This window comes from Sceloporus undulatus, chromosome 1 (genome assembly GCF_019175285.1).
Source record: "Sceloporus undulatus isolate JIND9_A2432 ecotype Alabama chromosome 1, SceUnd_v1.1, whole genome shotgun sequence".
Classification (NCBI taxonomy): domain Eukaryota; kingdom Metazoa; phylum Chordata; class Lepidosauria; order Squamata; family Phrynosomatidae; genus Sceloporus; species Sceloporus undulatus.
Window position 1 is genome coordinate 206,550,758 of NC_056522.1, and position 20,191 is coordinate 206,570,948.

General features: G+C 38.7%; 1 protein-coding gene across 2 annotated transcripts in view; it reads left to right on the plus strand.

Annotated features, from left to right (window-relative positions):
- CIR1 (corepressor interacting with RBPJ, CIR1) overlaps positions 1-20,191 on the plus strand; it is a 40,498-nt gene that overhangs the window by 6,232 nt on the left and 14,075 nt on the right. For both annotated transcript variants that reach the window (XM_042444854.1, XM_042444853.1), the window contains exons 3-7: positions 849-922; positions 2,451-2,461; positions 2,577-2,632; positions 4,327-4,375; positions 4,539-4,656. In XM_042444854.1, coding sequence (XP_042300788.1) covers positions 849-922; positions 2,451-2,461; positions 2,577-2,632; positions 4,327-4,375; positions 4,539-4,656 — 308 coding nt within the window. The remainder of the gene's footprint in view (positions 1-848; positions 923-2,450; positions 2,462-2,576; positions 2,633-4,326; positions 4,376-4,538; positions 4,657-20,191) is intronic.

Consider the following 20,191-nt stretch of genomic DNA (forward strand, 5'->3'; position numbering starts at 1 on the left):
GCAAATAATAGTAGTCTTTTGATAATCTCTTGCTTTCATTTAAAAAATTATAATTTGCAGATGAAAATCTGAAAATTCAATAGGCCTGACTACCATTATTTGTGAAAAGAAAACTCTAGATCCTAAACAAACTTCACATCAGGAGCTGGCAACTCTGATGGGTCCAGCAGGTAATTTTTTGTCCCAGGATCCTCCAGGAGCCTCACAATCTGCCAAAATTGCCAAGAAGTAAAGGGGAAAAAACTAGAAGTAGCCAAACACCCATCTCAAGTTTTATAAAACACATGTAATAATTTGGCCCCAATAGCTTCCAAGAGAGGCAATTAACTTTTTCTTATCTTTTCTTATTTTTTTCCAGAAGAAAGGTAGCTAGGAGTAGTAGGGAGGGGCTTGAGATCTGCAGATTTCTGATTAACTACTTCCTTGCTTCTCAGGGTCTTGGCCTCAGGCCACACTTCTGGTCCATGCCTTGTTAAACTGCTGCCAAAATAATATACTTGGGATTATTTGACTGGCAGTTTTTCATGATTTATTTGGATCAGAAAATTCCAGTGGTTTGTTCAAAACATTGAAAACAAAATTTTAATTTATTTTTGCATGCATGTGCCTTACTGGTGTTTCTGGTAATGAACTCGATCAAGATTTTAATAGCAAGTTTTAATGCAATTGACATTTTAAAGCAACAGGCAAACCTGACAATACTTTAAGGTCTACTACTAGTACTGAACAATGAACTGTAGTTTATTCTAGAAGTTTTATTTGTCAGTTTTATTTAATTAAATAAGCAAAACTTGCTTTGAGTATCAATGTATTTTTTATGATCCTGGATTATTATATGTCCTGTGTAGATTGCTTATGGGGGATGAACGTGTAAAGAATGGTCTGAATTTTATGTATGAGGCACCACCTGGAGCAAAGAAAGGTAACTTTTTATTTAGTAAATTTAGTTTTATTTTAAATTATACTTTACGTTGTAAATACAGTCTTTGAGACCATTTTGTTTTAATTCCAACAAACTTTCCCAATTCCTGTTGTCCCACCAATCCTCATATTATGCTAAATTGAGCGCTTGTATCAAGGTTACCTGTTATATGTGATTAAAGAATCACAGCTATTTTCAAATGCTAGAAAATTTCAGCCAGAACCTGGTGGGAAGGTCTACTTTGTAGAGGGTTCCAGGAGCTATTCTGAGTCTGTCCAGGAAAGGGTAGGAAACCCAGCAGAGCTACTGCCAGTAAACAATACTGGCTTAGATGGGTCAGTAGTCTGACTTTTCAAGGCAGCTTCATTCTGTGTTCTCCATAATATGTAACAATAAGGGATTCTTGAATTAGCTTACTGTTAGCTGCTAATTATTTGGCATACAAGTTATTCTAAAACATCCCTAAAGATCACACCCACACTGTTTATATTTCTTTTGAATATATCCAACTCACTGTGAAGAGGAAACCATTTTATTGCTTTTGTAATTTCAAGCAAGCTTCAGATGACTTAAGGTCAATTTATGGCTTGTAAAGAAGCTAATGTAATCAAAGCATGGGCTTATTCCTGGAAAAACTCCAGCCCCTTGCATTGGGACATGAAGTCCCAATGAAATGCTACCTTTTGTAGTTCATTTATGGCAAAAAAAAGCTCACAACTTGCTGGCAGAAATGCTGTCCTGTCAAAGCAGCATAATGGCTCTTGCCAAATACAGCCATAAAGTTCAGGACTTCCTAGTAATTTGTAGCACAAAGGCAAAGAGTTGACATGTCCTTTTGTGTTCAGTTGGGGGTCTTTACACAATGACTTATAGGTGAGTACAAAGGCCATTTTTCCCCTCACAGCAGGCCACAGTATGCCATGTGGGGTAGGAAAATGGGCTGAAAATTACTACTGATAGTAGCTTCTGCTTGTTATTTTGAGTTTGGTGGCAGGGATTTTCTTGGAGGGGGGCTAGTGCTTTGACCATTGGGAGTATAAAAATACCCATTTTTTATGGCAGAGGAGTCCACAGATTTTGGGATAGGTTGTGAAGAGTGTGGGAAATTTGTGGCCACACAGTTTCCACCCCGGTATAAAGAAACAGACTACTGGATAAACATTCTTACTCCTACATTATATCAGAGGTCTGAAAACTGTGAAAACACTATTGTAATACAGTCCTGTGCATGTGTATTCAGAAATCCCTACTAAATTCAATGAGGCTTACTCCTGAATAAAAATATGAGATTGCAGCCTTTGTTTTGAGTGTAGAAATCAAACTTTGACTTTAGATGATTACAAATAAATAATACATTTAAATAACCAAAATACTTACTAAATACTTACTCCATAAAAACTCTGTCAAATATTTGTTACAGATGTATGATATAGCAAATGTGAGTTTCAACACTTGTACTTACAGCATGTCTTGTCTAATATACTGTCTTTATCCTTTTCCTTCCCATTCATGCTGATAATCAAACAAGAGACCAAAGAGGTAATTTTGACAATTTACTATATTTCTACTTACATTTATTGGGCATGAGTTTCAAACGACAGTTTACATCTGGCATTCAATTTTATTTTTATTTGTTGTTGTTGTTTGTTTTTAGCAAGAGGGTGAAACTGAATACAAATTTGAATGGCAGAAAGTAGCTCCACGTGAAAAGTAAGAATTATTCCTTTATTATTGGAATGTCATTTGTAGAGTTTATTTTCATGTTACTTTTGAGTGAGGTTTTAATAGTTTCAGCTATCATGGCTGAAATGCAATTTTAAAAACAAACAAACCCAAAACTCTCTTTTGAAACTATAGTATCTTTTGTATTTGTTCAAATATGGATCATCTGAGTCCACAAGCTCTATATTTGATCTTAAAAAAATATTAAATTCATAAACTGAGGGAAGCCAAATACTGTAAATACAAAAAATGCCTGACCAAACCCAATATAGTACACTTAGTGTATTATTGGGGTGAAACAAATGGGCAGGAAAAAATGGCTTGAAGCTGCCTTTTCTGAAGCCACATTGAAACCCCACCAACCGTACTGCCGGTTCCCAAGGTAGCTGGAGTGCTCATGTCATGACCACATGATATGGCTTCAAGTCAGGAAGGAGGGGGGGAAGCTGCTTCTATTTGAAATGGCTTTTCTCTGTCAAAGGCGCCTAGCGGGCACTTTCCTACTGGCTTCAAGGCATGTGTCATCTAAACGCCACACCTTCAGTTCAGTCTGAAAGCACCTCTTTTTGTCTGTTTAGCCCCATTGACACTTAATCATCTGTGATTATGGCTGCATCATCACTGCAGAAATAGTCCAGTTTCACACTACAGTGGAACCTTATTATACGCGGGGGATCTGTTCCGGATCCCTCCGCTTATAATAAGTTCCGCCTATGCTCGAGCCCTATTGTTTCCAATGGGGCTCGTGCACGGCGGTGTGGCGGCGCAGCAGCACGTGGGGCGCAACGGGGGTGCGCACCCATTCAATTGAATGGGACGCGCCGCCGGCTTTGAGCGCCTATGCTCAAAGCCGCCTATAAAAAGGCAGCGTATGGCGAGGCGCGACTGTACTTTAACTGCCATGGCTCAATGCCATAGAATTCTGGGATTTGCAGTTTTGTGAGGCATTTAGCCTTCTCTGTCAGACAGCTCTGGTGTCACAACTATAAATCCCAGAATTCCATATCACTGAGCCTTTGCAGTTAAAATGGTGTCATATTTCTGCAGTGCTTTAGTGAACTAATAACTTTATTGAACTAATCACACCATTGTTAGATCCAGAAAACCATGAACAAAGCTCAGCTTGCTCAAAAGAACTTTCTTGCCTACAAAGCAGCATGGGGTTGGGCAGCAGGGACTGCAATGAAAGGTAATCCATTGAATTCAAAGAGGCCACCTTGCAAATGCCTTTCTACGCATCCAAAATACCTTAGGCTCCAACTCTGCCTATATATATATTAGGAATATTTGTATGCTACCTTTCTACTTAACAGTCCATAGAGTTGCCTAAAAAATGAAAACCTGACAAATCATATAAAATAATACACCAAAGTTATAACAGCCTGGCAAGAGAAATAAAAGTCAGTACAAATAGTGCACAGAAGTATATCAGTAAAACAATATAAATTATGAAATCATATCTCTTTTTAAAAAAATTGAAGTCTTGACAATCTTGTCGAAATGCAAATTTTGGAGCTTCTCAAACTAGCAGGTTATATAACATAACTCATTTATAAACTTGCGTTTTGATTGATTGGAACCTCTCCTTTATTTTTCTTTTTTTGTGTGTCTTCTGTAAAAGATATAAGCAATGTTCTTTTTCTGTAGTTATATATATCTTCTTGTCTTCTTGAATTTAACAGATATGCCAAAGATGACATGAACATCAGAGATCAGCCATTTGGCATCCAGGCAAGTTTTGTGCATCTCTTCCCCAACTCCTATATCTGTAAATTTGCAGTGTTCAGTGGTGTACATAATAGTTTACTGACCTTCTATTATGCAATAATTTCACTGGACAGAGGGAAATAGAAAAGTATTGAATTGTAGAAATGCCAATATGATCTTTTTACAGGTGAGGAACGTGAGGTGCATAAAATGTCACAAATGGGGCCATGTAAACACAGACCGAGAATGTCCGTTGTTTGGCCTTTCCGGAATTAATGCCAGCTCCGTTTCCAGTGATGGCTCGGGTAGGCACTTAGCATGTATTTTAATTAGATTGTGATGTGTGATACTTTGAAATATTTTCTCAAATCCATGTGGGTGATAGCAGCTTAATTAAACAACAAAGGCTCTGCATTTGAGTGTGTTACATTTTGTCATGTTGTGATCCTGATCATGCTTTAAAATCATTTGACAGTTCCTCTTTGGATCAGATGTTTCCTCTCCATGGGAAATTGGTTTGAAGAAGTACTTTAGTACCTCTTCTCTGAAAGGAATAATGGCTGTTCTGGTGATGGATTTCATGGGCCATCTAATGCAGTGATTCCCAAATTGTGTAGTGCAAGAACAGCTGAATTGTACACTGAAAATTTTGATGTGGTGAAGATGTTTGTAGTCCTGTCCTACTGGGAGCAGCACTGATTTCTTCTCCCTGTACTACCAGTAGTAGAGAGTGGCATCATTCTAAGGAAGGATGCACTGGTTTTCCTGATGTGACCCATGCTACAGAGGAAAGGCATGCCAGAAATCATAAATCTCACTCCAGCCACTGACAGACCAAAAGGAAGGCAAGATGGTAGGAGCCAGTATTGACTGTACTGAACTATACTGTGTTGAAGATGCCCTACCCACTGCAACCCATGTGTGTCTGGCTTGATTATTGGTTAGTATATTACGAGCTTGTCAATATGCCAAATGATCTCAGGGTTCTGTGTATGGTTCTATCTATTCTTCTCCATTTTATCATCACAACAATTTGGCAAGATAAGTTAGTGGTCATCCAGTGAATCTGTTTGGCTGAGTGGAGAATTGAACCCAGGTGACCAAAATCCCCATTCAGCATTCTAAACGCTATGCTTCACTGAGGTTGCATCTGCACTTCAGAACTAGTCCAGTTTGATGCCATTTTAATGCAATTTAATGCAATCTCTGTGAGCTCCGGTGCAACAACAAACTACAATTCCCAGAATTTCCATAGCATTGAGCCATGGCAGTTCAACTGGTAAGAAGCTGTAACATTTCTTCAGTGTGGATACAGCCTGCGTCACCACAATGTCTACTCAAAAGTAAGCCCAGCTAAGCTCAATGGGCATGTAAGCTTTCATAGGATTGGAACCCAAGAACAATGTGTTTCAGTATTTTTTTTTTTTTAAAAAAAACACCTGTCCCTCAGTTATCAGAGTGGGAAAGAGTGGTCTGAATCGGGGATGAGTTTCTTCTACAGCAAAGACAACAACAAAATCCTTTATTATAGTCAATAGACCATTAGGCAGAGCTTCTTCTAGATGTCACACAATACCAACCTTGGAGGCTCCCCATACCCCTGACTCCATTTTTTCCTTTAAAAAGGGAATCTTTAAAAAGCCACTTGTCCCATCTTTAAGTCATGGGGTAATTTTGCCATGTTTCCCCCCAAAAAAACTGTTTTAGCCTGGGAGGAGTCAGAACTAGAACTGGCTGGAAGTAATTTCTGGTTCTGTCAATCCCATGTTAAATGGAAGGATATTACCGGCATTGTGTAGATATCCTCTCTAGATTATGATGGGCACTGGAGGAATGATGGGGTTTTGGGAGACCGGTATCCTCATTTACTGCCATGATTCCCAACATTTTGAATACTTGGTGTTCATATGTTAGAACCAACATGCATTAAACTTAAATATGTAAACCATAAACAAAAGCCTTTCTTGTTACATCCAGCATTCTTTGCACGAATCCCTAGAGTGCCTGAGGGCAGGGAACCGTCCAATTAAAAAGATTGTAAATTCACAGCGCTTTATAAATAAAGATTAATAATAATAATAATAAATAGGAATGGGCACCTGACAGCTCAGGTAGATGCGACAGTCAGGAGCACTTGTTATCAGCTTCGGCTGATACGCCAGCTGCGCCCCTTCCTGGAGCAGGGAGACCTTGAAACAGTTGTACATGCGCTGGTCACCTCTCTATTGGACTTCTGTAATGCGCTGTACATGAGGCTACCCTTGTGCCAAGTTCAGAAACTTCAACTTGTACAAAATATGGCAGCCAGGTTAATTACAGGTACTCGTCGTACCGATCACATAACACCGGTTTTGAAATCCCTTCACTGGCTGCCAATTAGTTTCCGGGCAAGGTACAAGGTGTTGGTGATTACCTTCAAAGCCCTACATGGCTTGGGTCCAGAATACTTAAGAGATCGCCTACTTCCATACTGTCCGTCCCGCACTCTAAGGTCCTCGGGGAAGAATCTACTTCAGCCAATAAAATCTAGGCTAAGTTCAGTCACCCAGAGGGCCTTTTCCATCGCAGCTCCGAAGCTATGGAATGACCTGCCGAAGGAGATCCGTGACATTTCTACTCTTACAGCCTTTAAGAAGGCTCTTAAGACGGATCTCTTCCGGCAGGCCTTCCCTACCTAGTTCTACTCCCCATTTACTGTGACTTATGTCACTCTGTCCACCAATTCTTCTCTTAAATTTAATGAGAAGAATTAAATTAAAATTAATTAAAATAAAATCCTTGCCTCAAGAAGAAGAGCCCTCCCTCCATGACATCATCATCAGACCTGGGAGGGAGTGAAAAAGAGAGGCCCAACTTCCATCAGGCCTAACTGTGAATGTACTCACTTTGCTCTCTTTAATTTTATTGTATTTTATTTATTTATTGTATTTTATTTTCTTTATTTTTACTGTTGTAACCCGCCTGGATTCCTTGTGATTGGGCGGGCTATAAATAAATCATTATTATTATATTATTATTATCCTGTTATGTAATTCACCATATACCTCTTCCCTGCCAACTCATGTTTTCCTGAATATACTAGAATATATGCAATACATCTTGTATGCCTGCACTTTCTGTATCCAGTAGCTCTTTGTTCTCTGAGCCCTGGCCTATAGGATATCTGGATTGTCCTCTCCATATGAGTTGCAAAGCCATTCTCTGGATGGTCTGAAAACCATAACTTTCCAAATGAAGAAGGAGGAAAGGTATATCATAAAGCTTTTCATATATCTAGGCTCACTGACTTCAGTTGGATTGAAGTGCTGACCCATTGCAGAATTTCTGCCAAACTGGAGATTTTCAGCTCTCTTCTATGGAGAGGAACGTTCTATATGTGTAAAGATGTTACCCAGCAATTACGTATCCAAGGCATTCCTACCATTCTTAGTAGGAACTTAGTCCTTGTTGTGATCTTGATATGTACCCATATGGATATCCCATTTGTACATTTTATGTTGTCATGCTTCATATGTAATAGCTTTGGGATGATTGCACTCATAGAGATTCAAGCTTGTGTCTGGTGCTAATGAGTACCTTGTTCTTTAAGAATGGTTGTCTGTGTTTTTTACAATACAAAATAGCACTGCTCTATACCGTAGCAAACAGGAAATAACAAGTACTCTGTCTGGGTGGATTTCATTTTTCCCCTTTGTATACAGACTGTAGTGCTAATCCAGTTGATGATTCAAACTTTAAAAAATATAATCTTTCTGCTTTCAAAAGTCTCCTATTGAATAATATATCTTGCTGGTGAATGGAGATTATTTTTGCAATAAGGCAATTTCACTGGATGTGGTTATCATGGGATAATCACACCCCTGGGGTACAGGCTTGTCTGTAATCTCCCAGGAGTGTAATTATTTCATGACAACTGCACCCCCCCTGGTGATGCATTTATTTCCATTATGAAATCTTAGTTTGACATATAAAGTAACTTACTTTGATCACTGGAAGCTACATGGTAGTGTTAGAATGTTCCAGCTGCGAGGTTTACTGAGACCAGCTATAAGCTTTACTATGTCCTTTACAAAGTTAAATTAGGCAATCAAAATGCTTCTTTAGGGTAAGCTGGTTTTAGAGATTTTTTTTTTTACTGTTCTTACCGTTACTTTCCATGTTCATAATCAAGATAAGGCAAATTCTATATGCAGAACTATATCAGTTAGGCTGAAATTGGCATTGGTGGTTTAGTGACGCATATAGTCAATTTCATCCAAGACATCCCTACTTCTAATTCAATCCTTTGTCTGTCCATTAACTATTGGCACATACCAGATACTTATACTAATTATGAAGAGGGCCATTTTTCTGACTCTTCTGAAGGCCAAATGGGACAGAAAGTGAGATGTTGTAAATATATATATATATATATATATATATATATATATATATATATTGGATTTTTAGTTGCCCTTTTGTCTCTAAAATAGAAGACCTTGCAGCATTCCAAATTATATCCTTGCCTTCTGACTTCTAATGGATTGGAATGGGAACAGAATGTAATGATATTAGATCAGCTTTCATGTAATTTGTATATCTCATTTATTTGTACCATAGATGTCTTAAAATGTACTCTTAATATCTAGTGTGGCCCTGAATTGGGGCTGCTTCATGATTACACCTCAGTCTTCCCTGTTCTGTCTTGTCTGTATATGTCACTTTAGTTGAAGTGTACTTTGCTTTCAGATATATCTGCTTAAAAGTTTTGTCTACAGTAACTTCAAAATGCAGTTTTTCAGTTAATCCATGGCTATGAATACTTTTTGTAGTAGACACAACATATTATTTATCCCCAATAGTATGTCTCTTGAATGGACTGGACTGAAGTTTGAAACACATATAATAATTTTAACTGTATAAATGGGTATTGAATCTCTTGATGAGATAGCATTAATGTTTATAATCCTAATGCTTATAATTTGCCAAGTCCCTAACTTGGGAGAAAAGCAGGATGGAAGTAATTAAAATAATGAAATAATAACAATAATAAAATCATTTTTTGACATAACCAGTTTTGATATTAGTAGTGTATGTGCACACTCTAAATTGCTGCAGGAGCAAAATGAAACTAAATGGTCATAAGAAATGCAAGACCATTTCTTCAGTCTTCTCTTTTCCAAGTGTGTACATTTCCTCCTGAATTTTTTTAAATTTACTTTTTATATTTTACTTAGAATATACAGATCTGAAAAATAGCAAATGTCGGTTTCAAATTTTCTTGCTGCAATATCTTTCAGTGAGGGAATGTCTTAATTCCTAAGGAATCTGCTAGCTAGATACCTGCTAGGGAAGGGGATTTTATGACTGCCTAGATGTTGTTGGACTGTAACTTTTTTCACCATTGGCTATGCTGATGAGATCTGCTGGGAGTGATGATTCTATGAGTTGGAATCTAACAAAAACTTGAGAACCACACAGGTCTCACCTCTGTCATACCTTTTCATGTAAGGGCATAATCAACAAAATAGATCTGCTGAGCTGGCACAATCCTGCCCAACTTTTGTTGCTGCAAAGCAAGTACTGTAAATCCAACCATAACTCTACTTAGGGTAAACATGACATCTATATGCAGCTGCCTAATGACTCTTTTTGTTGAAGAATCCATTGCAGATCACAGCCAAGGACTACAGCATCTTGTCAGATGCTGTTATAATGGCTGTCAACAGTCATATCGGTGTTCCTGATCATTGAAGACCAGATGGACCATGTACATAATTTCACAATGCAAAACTGTAGCATTTTTTCACATATGTTGTTTTCATATAGAATCAAAGATAAATGTATACAGTGGTGCCTCGGGTTACGAAATTAATTCATTCCGTGGCACCGTTCGTAACCCGAAAAGCCTTCGTAAGCCGAATTGCCATAGGCACTAATGGGGAAAAGCCGCGATTCCGTGCGAAAAAGCCGAAAAAAGCACCAAAAGATTTTTCGTAACCCGAAAAAACATTCGTAACCCGGAACAATGTTTTCCTATGGGATTTTTTCGTATCCCGAAAATTTCGTAACCTGGGTATTTCGTATCCCGAGGTACCACTGTATAGCCACAACCTTAGGAATCTTTTTAGATGCCATCAGCTGTAAACTGACCAATGTATAAAAGTTACATAACCATTTTATACAATAGTTACTGGCCACATAACATTTAGCACTCATATAATTTATCAAAATTTATCACAGCAGGAGTTAAGTTCACCATCTCTTTATTTATTTATTTATTTGGAATATCCTAAATTAGGTTGAATTTATGACATAACGAATCAGAAACTGATACCAGTTGTTGTCTGGTATATTTTAAAATTCCTAACTTTTCCCAAAAGTATAGCTGTTTTAAATTTATTGCAGCAAAAACAAGACTTCTGTGGTACCTTAAAGACTAATGTATTTCTTATGAGACTACATGGACTAGAGCCCAGTTTCAGATGCAAACACTTTGTTCTTTTTCTTCCTAGCCTTGCCCGATGAAACCCCCTGATTCTTCACAGTCTTGCACTCACATTGCTTCACTAACTGATTATGGGAATTGGATCCTGATCCAAAGCTCTGCTGTGCAAGAGATGCTGTGCTTATGCCTTCTCATCCCACAATACAAGTTAAAATGTTGGGCAACTTCAATATACTTTTACTGTACCTTCACCAGAAGATAGCATACTTTTCATTTTATTCTTTGAAGATGGCCCAAAAAAGAAATTGCTATTTGTGGATTTTGGATTTTGTTGTATTTTGCTGCACGACCAACAAGGCTAAGCCTGAATATTTCTCACCCCCAGCCCACCCCACTCCACCCCACTGTTCATGGCTTCCTTATATTTTCCCATGGCTGTGCACTTTCCAGGATCACTGTTGTTTGGTGTTGAAAAGACTCATTGGGTGAAGCCACAAAGAGGACTCCTTCGCCTTATATAGGCTGATGCTTGATATTGCTATTAATGCTGCAAGAACTAATATGGACAGCCATGTCTTGTTCAGAAAATTGTGACAGGTGGTATATGCAACTGTAGTGAGAAAATTGTAGCTGTCATTTCAGTAAGATGTCAGCTTAGAATATATTGAGTTTTCCAAGGAAGATTTGCAAGCATGTTCCAGAACAATAATCTTCTTTTTGCTAATAAAATGTTCCATGTTAAATACTGTAAGGAACAGGGCTTGCCCATAGCACAAGGGTGGGCCTGTGGGCTGCATGCAGTCTGTAGGGCCCCATATAGTAGTCCCTGAAGCTCCTAGAGCCCCCTTTTTAATTAACCATTTATTCATTTTTTTAGCCTCAAGCTACCCTCCCAGTATTGCTTGTTGTTGTGTGCCTTCAAGTCGTTCCTGACATATGGCGACACTAAGGGGAATCTATCATGGGGTTTTCTTGACAAATTTCTTCAGAGGGGGGTTGTCATCCCCTGAGGCTGAGAGAATGTGATTTGCCCAAGGTCACCCAGTAGGTTTCCATGACCGAGCTGGGATTTGGACCCTGGTCTCCAGAATCATAGTCCAGAGCTCAAACCACTATACTATGCTGGCTCCCAGTGTTGCACTCTTTCCGCTGAAAAGCAGGAAAAAACAAAATTGGAAGTGATATGGTATCATGTCTGGTCATGTTGGGAGCGATGGTGCAGTCCCTGCAAGGTTAAAATGTCGCCCCACAACCAGCCCTCCATAGTTGTCTCAGCTTGCTGTAATATAGCGTGTAAAAAACACCAGTGATGTCAGAGCAGACAAGAATGGGTGGACAAGTAGCCTGGCTCAGTATAAGACATTTTCTATTTAGTCATCTTCTCTTTGGGAGCTTCTTTTGATATACTTGTTCTCATACATTGGGATCCTTTCTCCACTGGACTTGCAATACAGGGACGTAGCTAGGATTTTAGGAAGGGGGGGGGGGGGGTCAGACTAGAGGCCACCTTATAATGGGCTTGAGTGCGGCGGCGCAGCAGCACACAACCATTCATTTTTCTAATGGAAGGGGGGGGGTCCGGACCCCAGATCCCCCCCCCCTTGGCTACATCCCTGTGCAATATCTTATAAATAGATGGCTCTGGGTAATCAGAGGCTATCCTTAAACATCTTGGTTCCCTTGGCAAAGCATCACAGCATCATTTCCTTGCATCCCTCTGGACTTGCTGCCTTTTCTCAGAAACTCCATCTTTCCTCTGCTAGAGTATTGCACTTCCAGTTCACAGAGACCAAGTTCATAAGAGCTTTGTGCTTGCAGTAGACAGTGTCCTTGTCCAGTGCTCTTCTGTGTAACCACTAGCATTAATGCCACTGTATAGCCACTAAAGTAAGGCCTTGAGGCTTCACTTGAGACCTCATTTACTCAGAAGAAAGGTTTGCTGTATTCTGCAATGCTACAGAGCTGCAGTAAAGTGAGAATACAGTATCAGATATAGAGTTGAATTTCCTACAAATCTCAGCTGTCACTTTATGACTCAATGAAAACAAGTTTATTGTCTTATGGCTAAGAAGTTATGATTGGAACATGTGTGAGCCGTATCCTCTGAAATCTCAGAAACCAGAGAAGTATATACAGGTATATACCGGCTGGAGTTGGCTTTGGTGTCTTTCCCCTCCTTTGACTAGGAAAATTAGAATAAATTATGCAAAATAGGAAAAATTATATGAAGTTCTTTTAACATGCCAGCTTTACTGATTACAGAATCCAGCTTTTGTTAGTACATATAATTTGGCTTGTCTGAGTGCACAACTTCTGATTTTAGCATGGGGGGAATTCTACACACAGCCGTGCTTAAAAATACTACCTTGTCTTCCTCAGCCTTCCCCAACCTGCTGTGCTCATGATTTCTCAAGCTACAAATGGGTCAGCCACAGTCAGGGTGATGAGAGCTGTATTTCACAACATTTCCAGTGCATCCGGTTGGGTAAAACTGTTGGGCTATAGGTTATTAATATTGATGACTGCATTCCAAAGGGCCAAAATACTTTTTCGGTTGTTGATCACACTACTGGCTCTTTTTTAGCTCTTGTGATCTTAAGATTCATTTAATATATACTACTGCCAAGGCATTTATTTTCCAATCCTATATCTGTATTTGTGTGGGTGTGGGTTAAAATAATATACTGCATAAATGCAGAAGTCTGTATTTATTTATCTTTAGTTTAAGTTTGTTTCACTCTAGTTTTTGCTCTATCAGGATGGTTTGAATTTTATTCTGTCTCCTGAGGTGTTAGCTCTTTCCTCCCAGTTTTGTGTCACCTATAAATTCATATGGATTCCCTTCATGTATGTCATCCCTTTTGCTACTATGCACTCAAATCTCTTCTTCCTCTTACCCCTTTCTCCTTCATTCTTGCTCTCTAGTGCTGCATAGTTCTTAGAAGACAGGTTTCATTTGGTTCCTTCCTAAGCCATTATCTCCTTTCAACTTCTTGCCACTTTCCCAACAAAGACAGCTCAACTCAGAGTTGCAGACAGTGACAGTGAAATGAGGACAGAGGACATGACAGCTAGAATAGAGGAAGAGACTGAAATTTGATCGGGAATTCTTTTCCACAAGCAAATTCTATGGGGTTAGGATTCACCAGGCTTCATGCTATAATATTGATCCATGTCATCTTAATGCCCTCTGTACTAAAGGAAACGTAATGTTCACAATCACTTTTGTGGTAATTGCTTTTCAGAATGTCTACAACCTTAGTGCCAGTTTAAATTGAACTACAGTAGTCTGTTATACTAATCATACCAAGTATGACTGATGTGACATGTTATCTGAGAAATATCAAACTGGATAAGCTAAAATTATTGTTGCTGGGTAAAACAACAACAACATCAATGCTGTAAAATCCCTTCACTTGGGAAAGTGTGGGGAGGAAATACACAATACCAGTTTGAAAATGAGACAGTAGGAATTATTGTTGTTGTTTCTTACCTGCCTCTCCCATGGATCGAGGCAGGGGACAACAACAATTAATAGACACACTACATCAGTTAAAACAGACAGGAAAAGAGCTTCCAACTTAATATTAGGAAGACGTTCCTGATAGTAAGAGCTGCTGAACAGTAGAATACACTGCCTGAGATGGTGGTGGACTCTCCTTTTTTGGGTGATTTTAAACAGAGGCTAGATGGCCATCTGTCAGAAGTGCTTTGATTGTGTATTCCTGATTGTGCTAAGTTTATGCCAACACATATTTGAGCTAAAATTTTCAGCTATAACTGTTCTTCATGTGTACTACGTTACAATTTAGAAGGCACATCAGCCTCATTAAAAGCATTTTGTTGCTTTTAGTGGTAAATCCTGATGGTATCAGTATGGCTGTGGCTGCGAGTATTCATTTAGTTGAATTGGTTTGTATGTAGCTTGCAACTTAAAAGTCCTTAAAACAGCTTAAAAAATTATCTGAAAACAATATGGACCTCAGCTAAATTTATAAAATAAAATATAACTGCACAGTATACACTTTAAAAGAGTACCCCAAAACACATAGCATCCTAGGGGTTTCTATTGGGTATTCACACTGATAGAATTTACAGTTAAAATAACATTCTAAGTATGATTAAAGTGACAAATAAAAAAGACAGGCTTTTTGCAGTACTTGAAAGAACACTAGAAGTATTTCACCAGGGAGAGAATTCCATAATTTGGATTTCACCACAAAAACAAACCATTCTCTAGTAAAGGTATATACCTAACCCAGGACATGTAGGCCCACACAGAATAATCTCTAAAGGTTATAGTAATAGTTGGACAATGACATGTTCATGTGGCAAAATGTGTACTACAGTTCCAGATCATTTGGCTTTTTAAAGCTAAAAATTGGCCCCTGAACCAGAAACTAGAGTTATTACAAAAGTGTGACGGAGAACGTTTATCCATTACTTGTCTTACACTCTCTGCCGAAATCTTAGCTAGCATTAAAAGAGAAGGTTTGCATTACAGTTTTCAGCATGTCTTTTGTATATATACGCATGTGAATCCACCTCTCAGTTTTGGGGACAGGACAGGACAGGATAAAAACATCAGCCACAAGGAAAATATTTTCCAGTAATTTAATAATGTGTTTAGTAAAATTTATGAGTATAACTCCAAGGCAAAGTGAGTTATCTTAGAGCAGTCAGATGATATTTCACAATAGGCCACTGGTTTTGATAAGTATTATGGATTTTTATGGAGTGTAAATGAGCAGAAAAACAGTCTCAAAACCAAGGGATGTGTTTTTAGTAGAACTCAATGTTGTATAATAGAGCTAGCCTCTAGAGGGCAGCATGATCACTTCTTATCCTTCAGAACAACTGTTCAACTTCCTAATACAAATTTGAGTTTTGTGCAAAAATTATCTCTTTACATAGCGTGGCTTTAAAGCTAACAGGTATCTTCATTACCTGTGTTACCAAGGCCAGATGTAAGAATTCTGCTGCCTGAGGCAAAGCAGCAACTTGCTCCCTCCACTGCTCAAATCAAGCGAGGTATCCAAGGCTGTTTATGTTATTTTGGCACCTGAGGCAGAAAATCCTATAAATCACTGTATCTTTCACCTTCTCAACAGTAAAAATACAACATAAATTTTATAAAAATTAAAATGTACTTTTTCATGATACCTCACGTTATTTGTCTGGGACGGTCACCTCACTTTATCTAAAGGTAGAACAGGTCTTGTGCAAAAGCTCTTCAAGATCGAACTGCATATGCAGTCTGCCATAAACATACAAAGCTACCTCTCTTTGTGGCCTTCTGTCAGTAAAATATTTTTTCTCATAATCTTTTGCTATGCTGATTACGTTTCCCTTGCTCTGGAAATTTTCAAAAAGTTACCTGTTATCCTTGTCAGTGCTGCTGTTGGACAAGGGAGAAGCAAGGCTGGCTTAGAGAACATGACTCTTCATCATATGATCTTATTCAAGCCCTATGGTGATGGCAACAGTTAGAATTATAATTTTCATTGTGTGCCATTATCTAAGCTATAGGGCAGCTGCTACTGGTGTGGGGCAAACAAAAAACAGGTCATCTTGTCTTGTCCCTCAGTCATGCTCAAACAGGGTCCCTATATTGTACCTATTGAAATACATGATGGAAATATTGTAATATCTATCAGCATGCAATTCCCAGTATAATTAGGCAGACATATCCTAGAATTGGTTCTACTCAACAGCTAGCATAATGAGTAATGAAAACACTTGGAGACTTCACAAGTAGAATCAACGTATTTCTCACACTTGTGCAAGGTTGAAAGTGAGGTTTCCTCAAGCACTGAAACATTTGTGCTAGCATTATGTCACCATTTGTTACAACTGTTTTTTATTAACATATCTAGGAGTATTTATGTGGTTATTTTTATACCTTCTTGCCAGGGTGTGTGTGTGTGCTGTTGAGGAGTAATTACATATGATTTGAAACACAAACAGTGTAATGACTCCCCCCTCCCCCCCATGCTTCCTAAATAATGCCTTGCACTTTTTCCAGCATAAGCCTATGCACATCTACTCAAAAGTAAGTCTGGTTAACATAGGGGCTTAGCAGACGGCCCCTTTTAAGCTGCCATCTTGGCGGCTTCAGAGCACAGTCCAGACATGGGTGGCCTTGAGGCATGGCGTTCATTGCATGCCGCCAGAGCAGTTTCAGTCAACCATGGAGCTGTGGTGGGGCAGGAAAAGCCACCTTTTCCCCAGCCAAAAAAGGAGCGAATCTTTGCTGTTCCTTTTTTGGTCAGCTTCAAGGCATATTGGGGCGCATATGCCTTGGGACTGGGATTTTGGAGAACCCAGTTCAACTCTCCACTCAGCCACAAAACTCACTGGATGAAATTGGGCCAATCACATATTGTCAGCCTGACCTATTTATTATTTTTTCTTTGTGTTGTTATTAAGAGAGTAAAGTAGTGGTGGGAAGCCATGTATGCCACCCTGAGTTCATTGGAGGGAAGGCATGATAAAAATGTAACTAATAATTTAATAAGAAGTATACACGATTTGTTGTTGATGTGTTCCTTCAAGTTGTTTCTGACTTATGGCAACCCTAAAGCAAGCCTATCACGGGGTTTTCTTGACAAAATTTTATCAGAGGGGTTTCCCTTCACCTTCCTCTGAGGCCAAGATAGTGTGATTTACCCAAACTCACTTAGTGGGTTTTCATGACCAAGCAAGGATTTGAACCCAAGTCTCCAAAGCACTACACCACACTGGCAGTGTATATAACAATACGTTTAGGGGTTACAGTTAGTCATTAGCATAATAACACAATCTCCAAATGCTTCTGTCAAAAGATTACCTTTAAAAATGTCTGGAAGACATTTTGCTACTTTTTAAAAGAGTACTGTTCATTTAGAAACAACTGTATATATTTAATCACTATGTATACTTAAAATGCATGCTGTTAATGTGTTTCATTGAGAAAGCAAGCATAAAATGCTACATACATTCAGAAACTTCTTTAATATTGATATTAAATAGTGAACAAAGGAGGCATATATCATTCATATACAAAGTACATAAATGATACTTCCCCTCTCTGTTCCATACATTATGCAGCATTGGCCTCACAATTAAACTGCGTATTAGTACAAAATCAATATTTGTCTTTAAAAAGCCTTCTTAACAACCACTTTGGTTTTCAGACATCATGCTGTTTGGCTGCAAACAAACAAAAACAATGTGAGGCTAGATTACAGGGCCCGGCTTGGCAGAGCAGTTAGGAGGGTGTTTAGTGTGCTAAATTAGAAACTGAAACAACTTCAGCCCCAAACCCATCCCACTGAGGAAATCATACACAACAACTGCAACTTCTGAAGAGAGAGCCTGTGGTGGCAAATCAATAAGCTGAAATAAAGTGACACAACATCTTGAAAATCTACAAAGTTCACTTTCTTTGTTCCTTGTTGGTTGACAACTTTCATTCTTACATGATCCTGCATGTGCGCCAAACTTCTCAACCTGTACTCATAAGCCTGCTCATTTGAGAATAACTTCCTCTCAAATTAATAGGTGGTACTAGCAATAATGTCGCATCTATTTACAGCTTATTCTGTTTGTTGAATCTTAGAAGGGGCTTCATTCTCTGAATTCCTAAAATTGATATATATTACTATTTCCAAGCACTGTTTTTCATCGGGGAAGGTGAAACAAGTATCCAGACATACAGAGCTATTAATTTAATTAATAAATTACAATCCCACCTTTGTCCTGTTCAAGGCTCTGTATGGTATCTAAACAGTTCTAAATACAAATGTTAAACCAGAAACTGGATTTGAAGTCAAATTCCATGTTAAAAATAATTAAAACAGCATTAAAACAGAATGAAATAAAAAGTACTACACACACCCCATTAAAAGCTATTTCCCTGCAGCATACTAAGAACCGAATGCCTCCTTAAATAAATAAAAAAAGTCTTTATCTGCTACTGGAAAGACAACAGGGAGGGAGCCAACTGGGCCTGCCAGGGAAGGGAATCCCACAACTTGGGAGCAGCCATGAAGAGAAGGCTCTCTGATCCTTATCCTTGGAACACAGCCATCTTCAGAACACATGTGAGATTTTTTTTTTTAACAAAAATGGTTTCATTAATAAAGAGGAAGTGGCTGATAGAAAGAGCAAATGAGGAGAATCAAGTGGGAATTTCCTTTTCGGGACATGTTACTGAGTAACAAGCTTTATTAGTAATAATTCTTTAATTAGTAATAGGGAATGATAGGAGGCTGTCAGCAGAGCCCAATACTCTACTCTAATAGCCCAAACTATTAATGAGTGTCCCCATGGAAGTGCCAGTTTGCATCATCACTATAGCTGTTTCTCTGCCAGCTCAAAACACTTGTGTTTTGTCACTTAATTGGCTGACTCTGTTTGTTTTTGTTTATCTGCTGGGTTTTTAAAAAATTATGATATATATGTAGTGTGTGAATTGTTCTAATTAAATCAGTAAACTGCCTCATATCTGTAAAGTTCAAGGACCTTTAAAATTGTTTTAATGAGTGAAAAGAGCAAACTGCCTCTTTTTTCATAATGATACAGTCAAGCTGATGGGATAATATGGATGCACAGTACAGACCTAAAATACTTGTGGATAGATTTTATGATGCTGTAATGGTGGTTTGCCACTTTGTGGTGGGGGGGAGACAGAATGAGAAAAATTAAATGTGCAACTGTATCCTAAAAATAAAGGAATAATTCCTAGATACCTGTCAACTTGAGGAAACTGAACTGTGTTCAGAAGGACCAGCAGACTCAAAAAAGAATCAGTGGACATTGAATTTCCTTCATTGGTTGACTGGTTGGTTGAAAAAGGTCCCATCCATTTGTTTAGATTGTCTTAAAATGGGTATGGGGTGAAACATATATCTAATTCTCCAGATATTCCACATCCCTGTGCCTTTTCCCAAAGCCTTCCTACTAGCAAGCAGGAAATTGAATCTCTACTGTCTCTGATCACAGCTAGAGATTTCATTTCCTTCTCTCCATCTGAGCTTCCAAGACTGGACACAGGCTGCTGCCATACTCAGAAATAAAGCAGCTTGACACCACTTTAACTTCCATGGCTCAATGCTGTGGAATTCTGGGATTTGTAGTTTGATGGGGCATCAGCACTCTCTGACCAGGGGAGCCTAAATATCTAACAAAACTACAAACTGCAGTGTGGCAGCTGCCTGAGTCCCATTCATGAGGAAGAAAGCCAGTTGCTCCTTTCAGTTGGTGCTCCATTGAATCCTTCAATCCTGCCAGGAGCCCTTGGAAGCTCTGTCCGAGAGTGTTTGGTCTTCTTCTACATGTAGGGAAAAGGAATAGGAATGAAGCTGATATTGTATAGTCTAGTCCATGGAGGGCTGTGGCTGGGACATTGTGCCCTGCCCCATTTCAGTTCC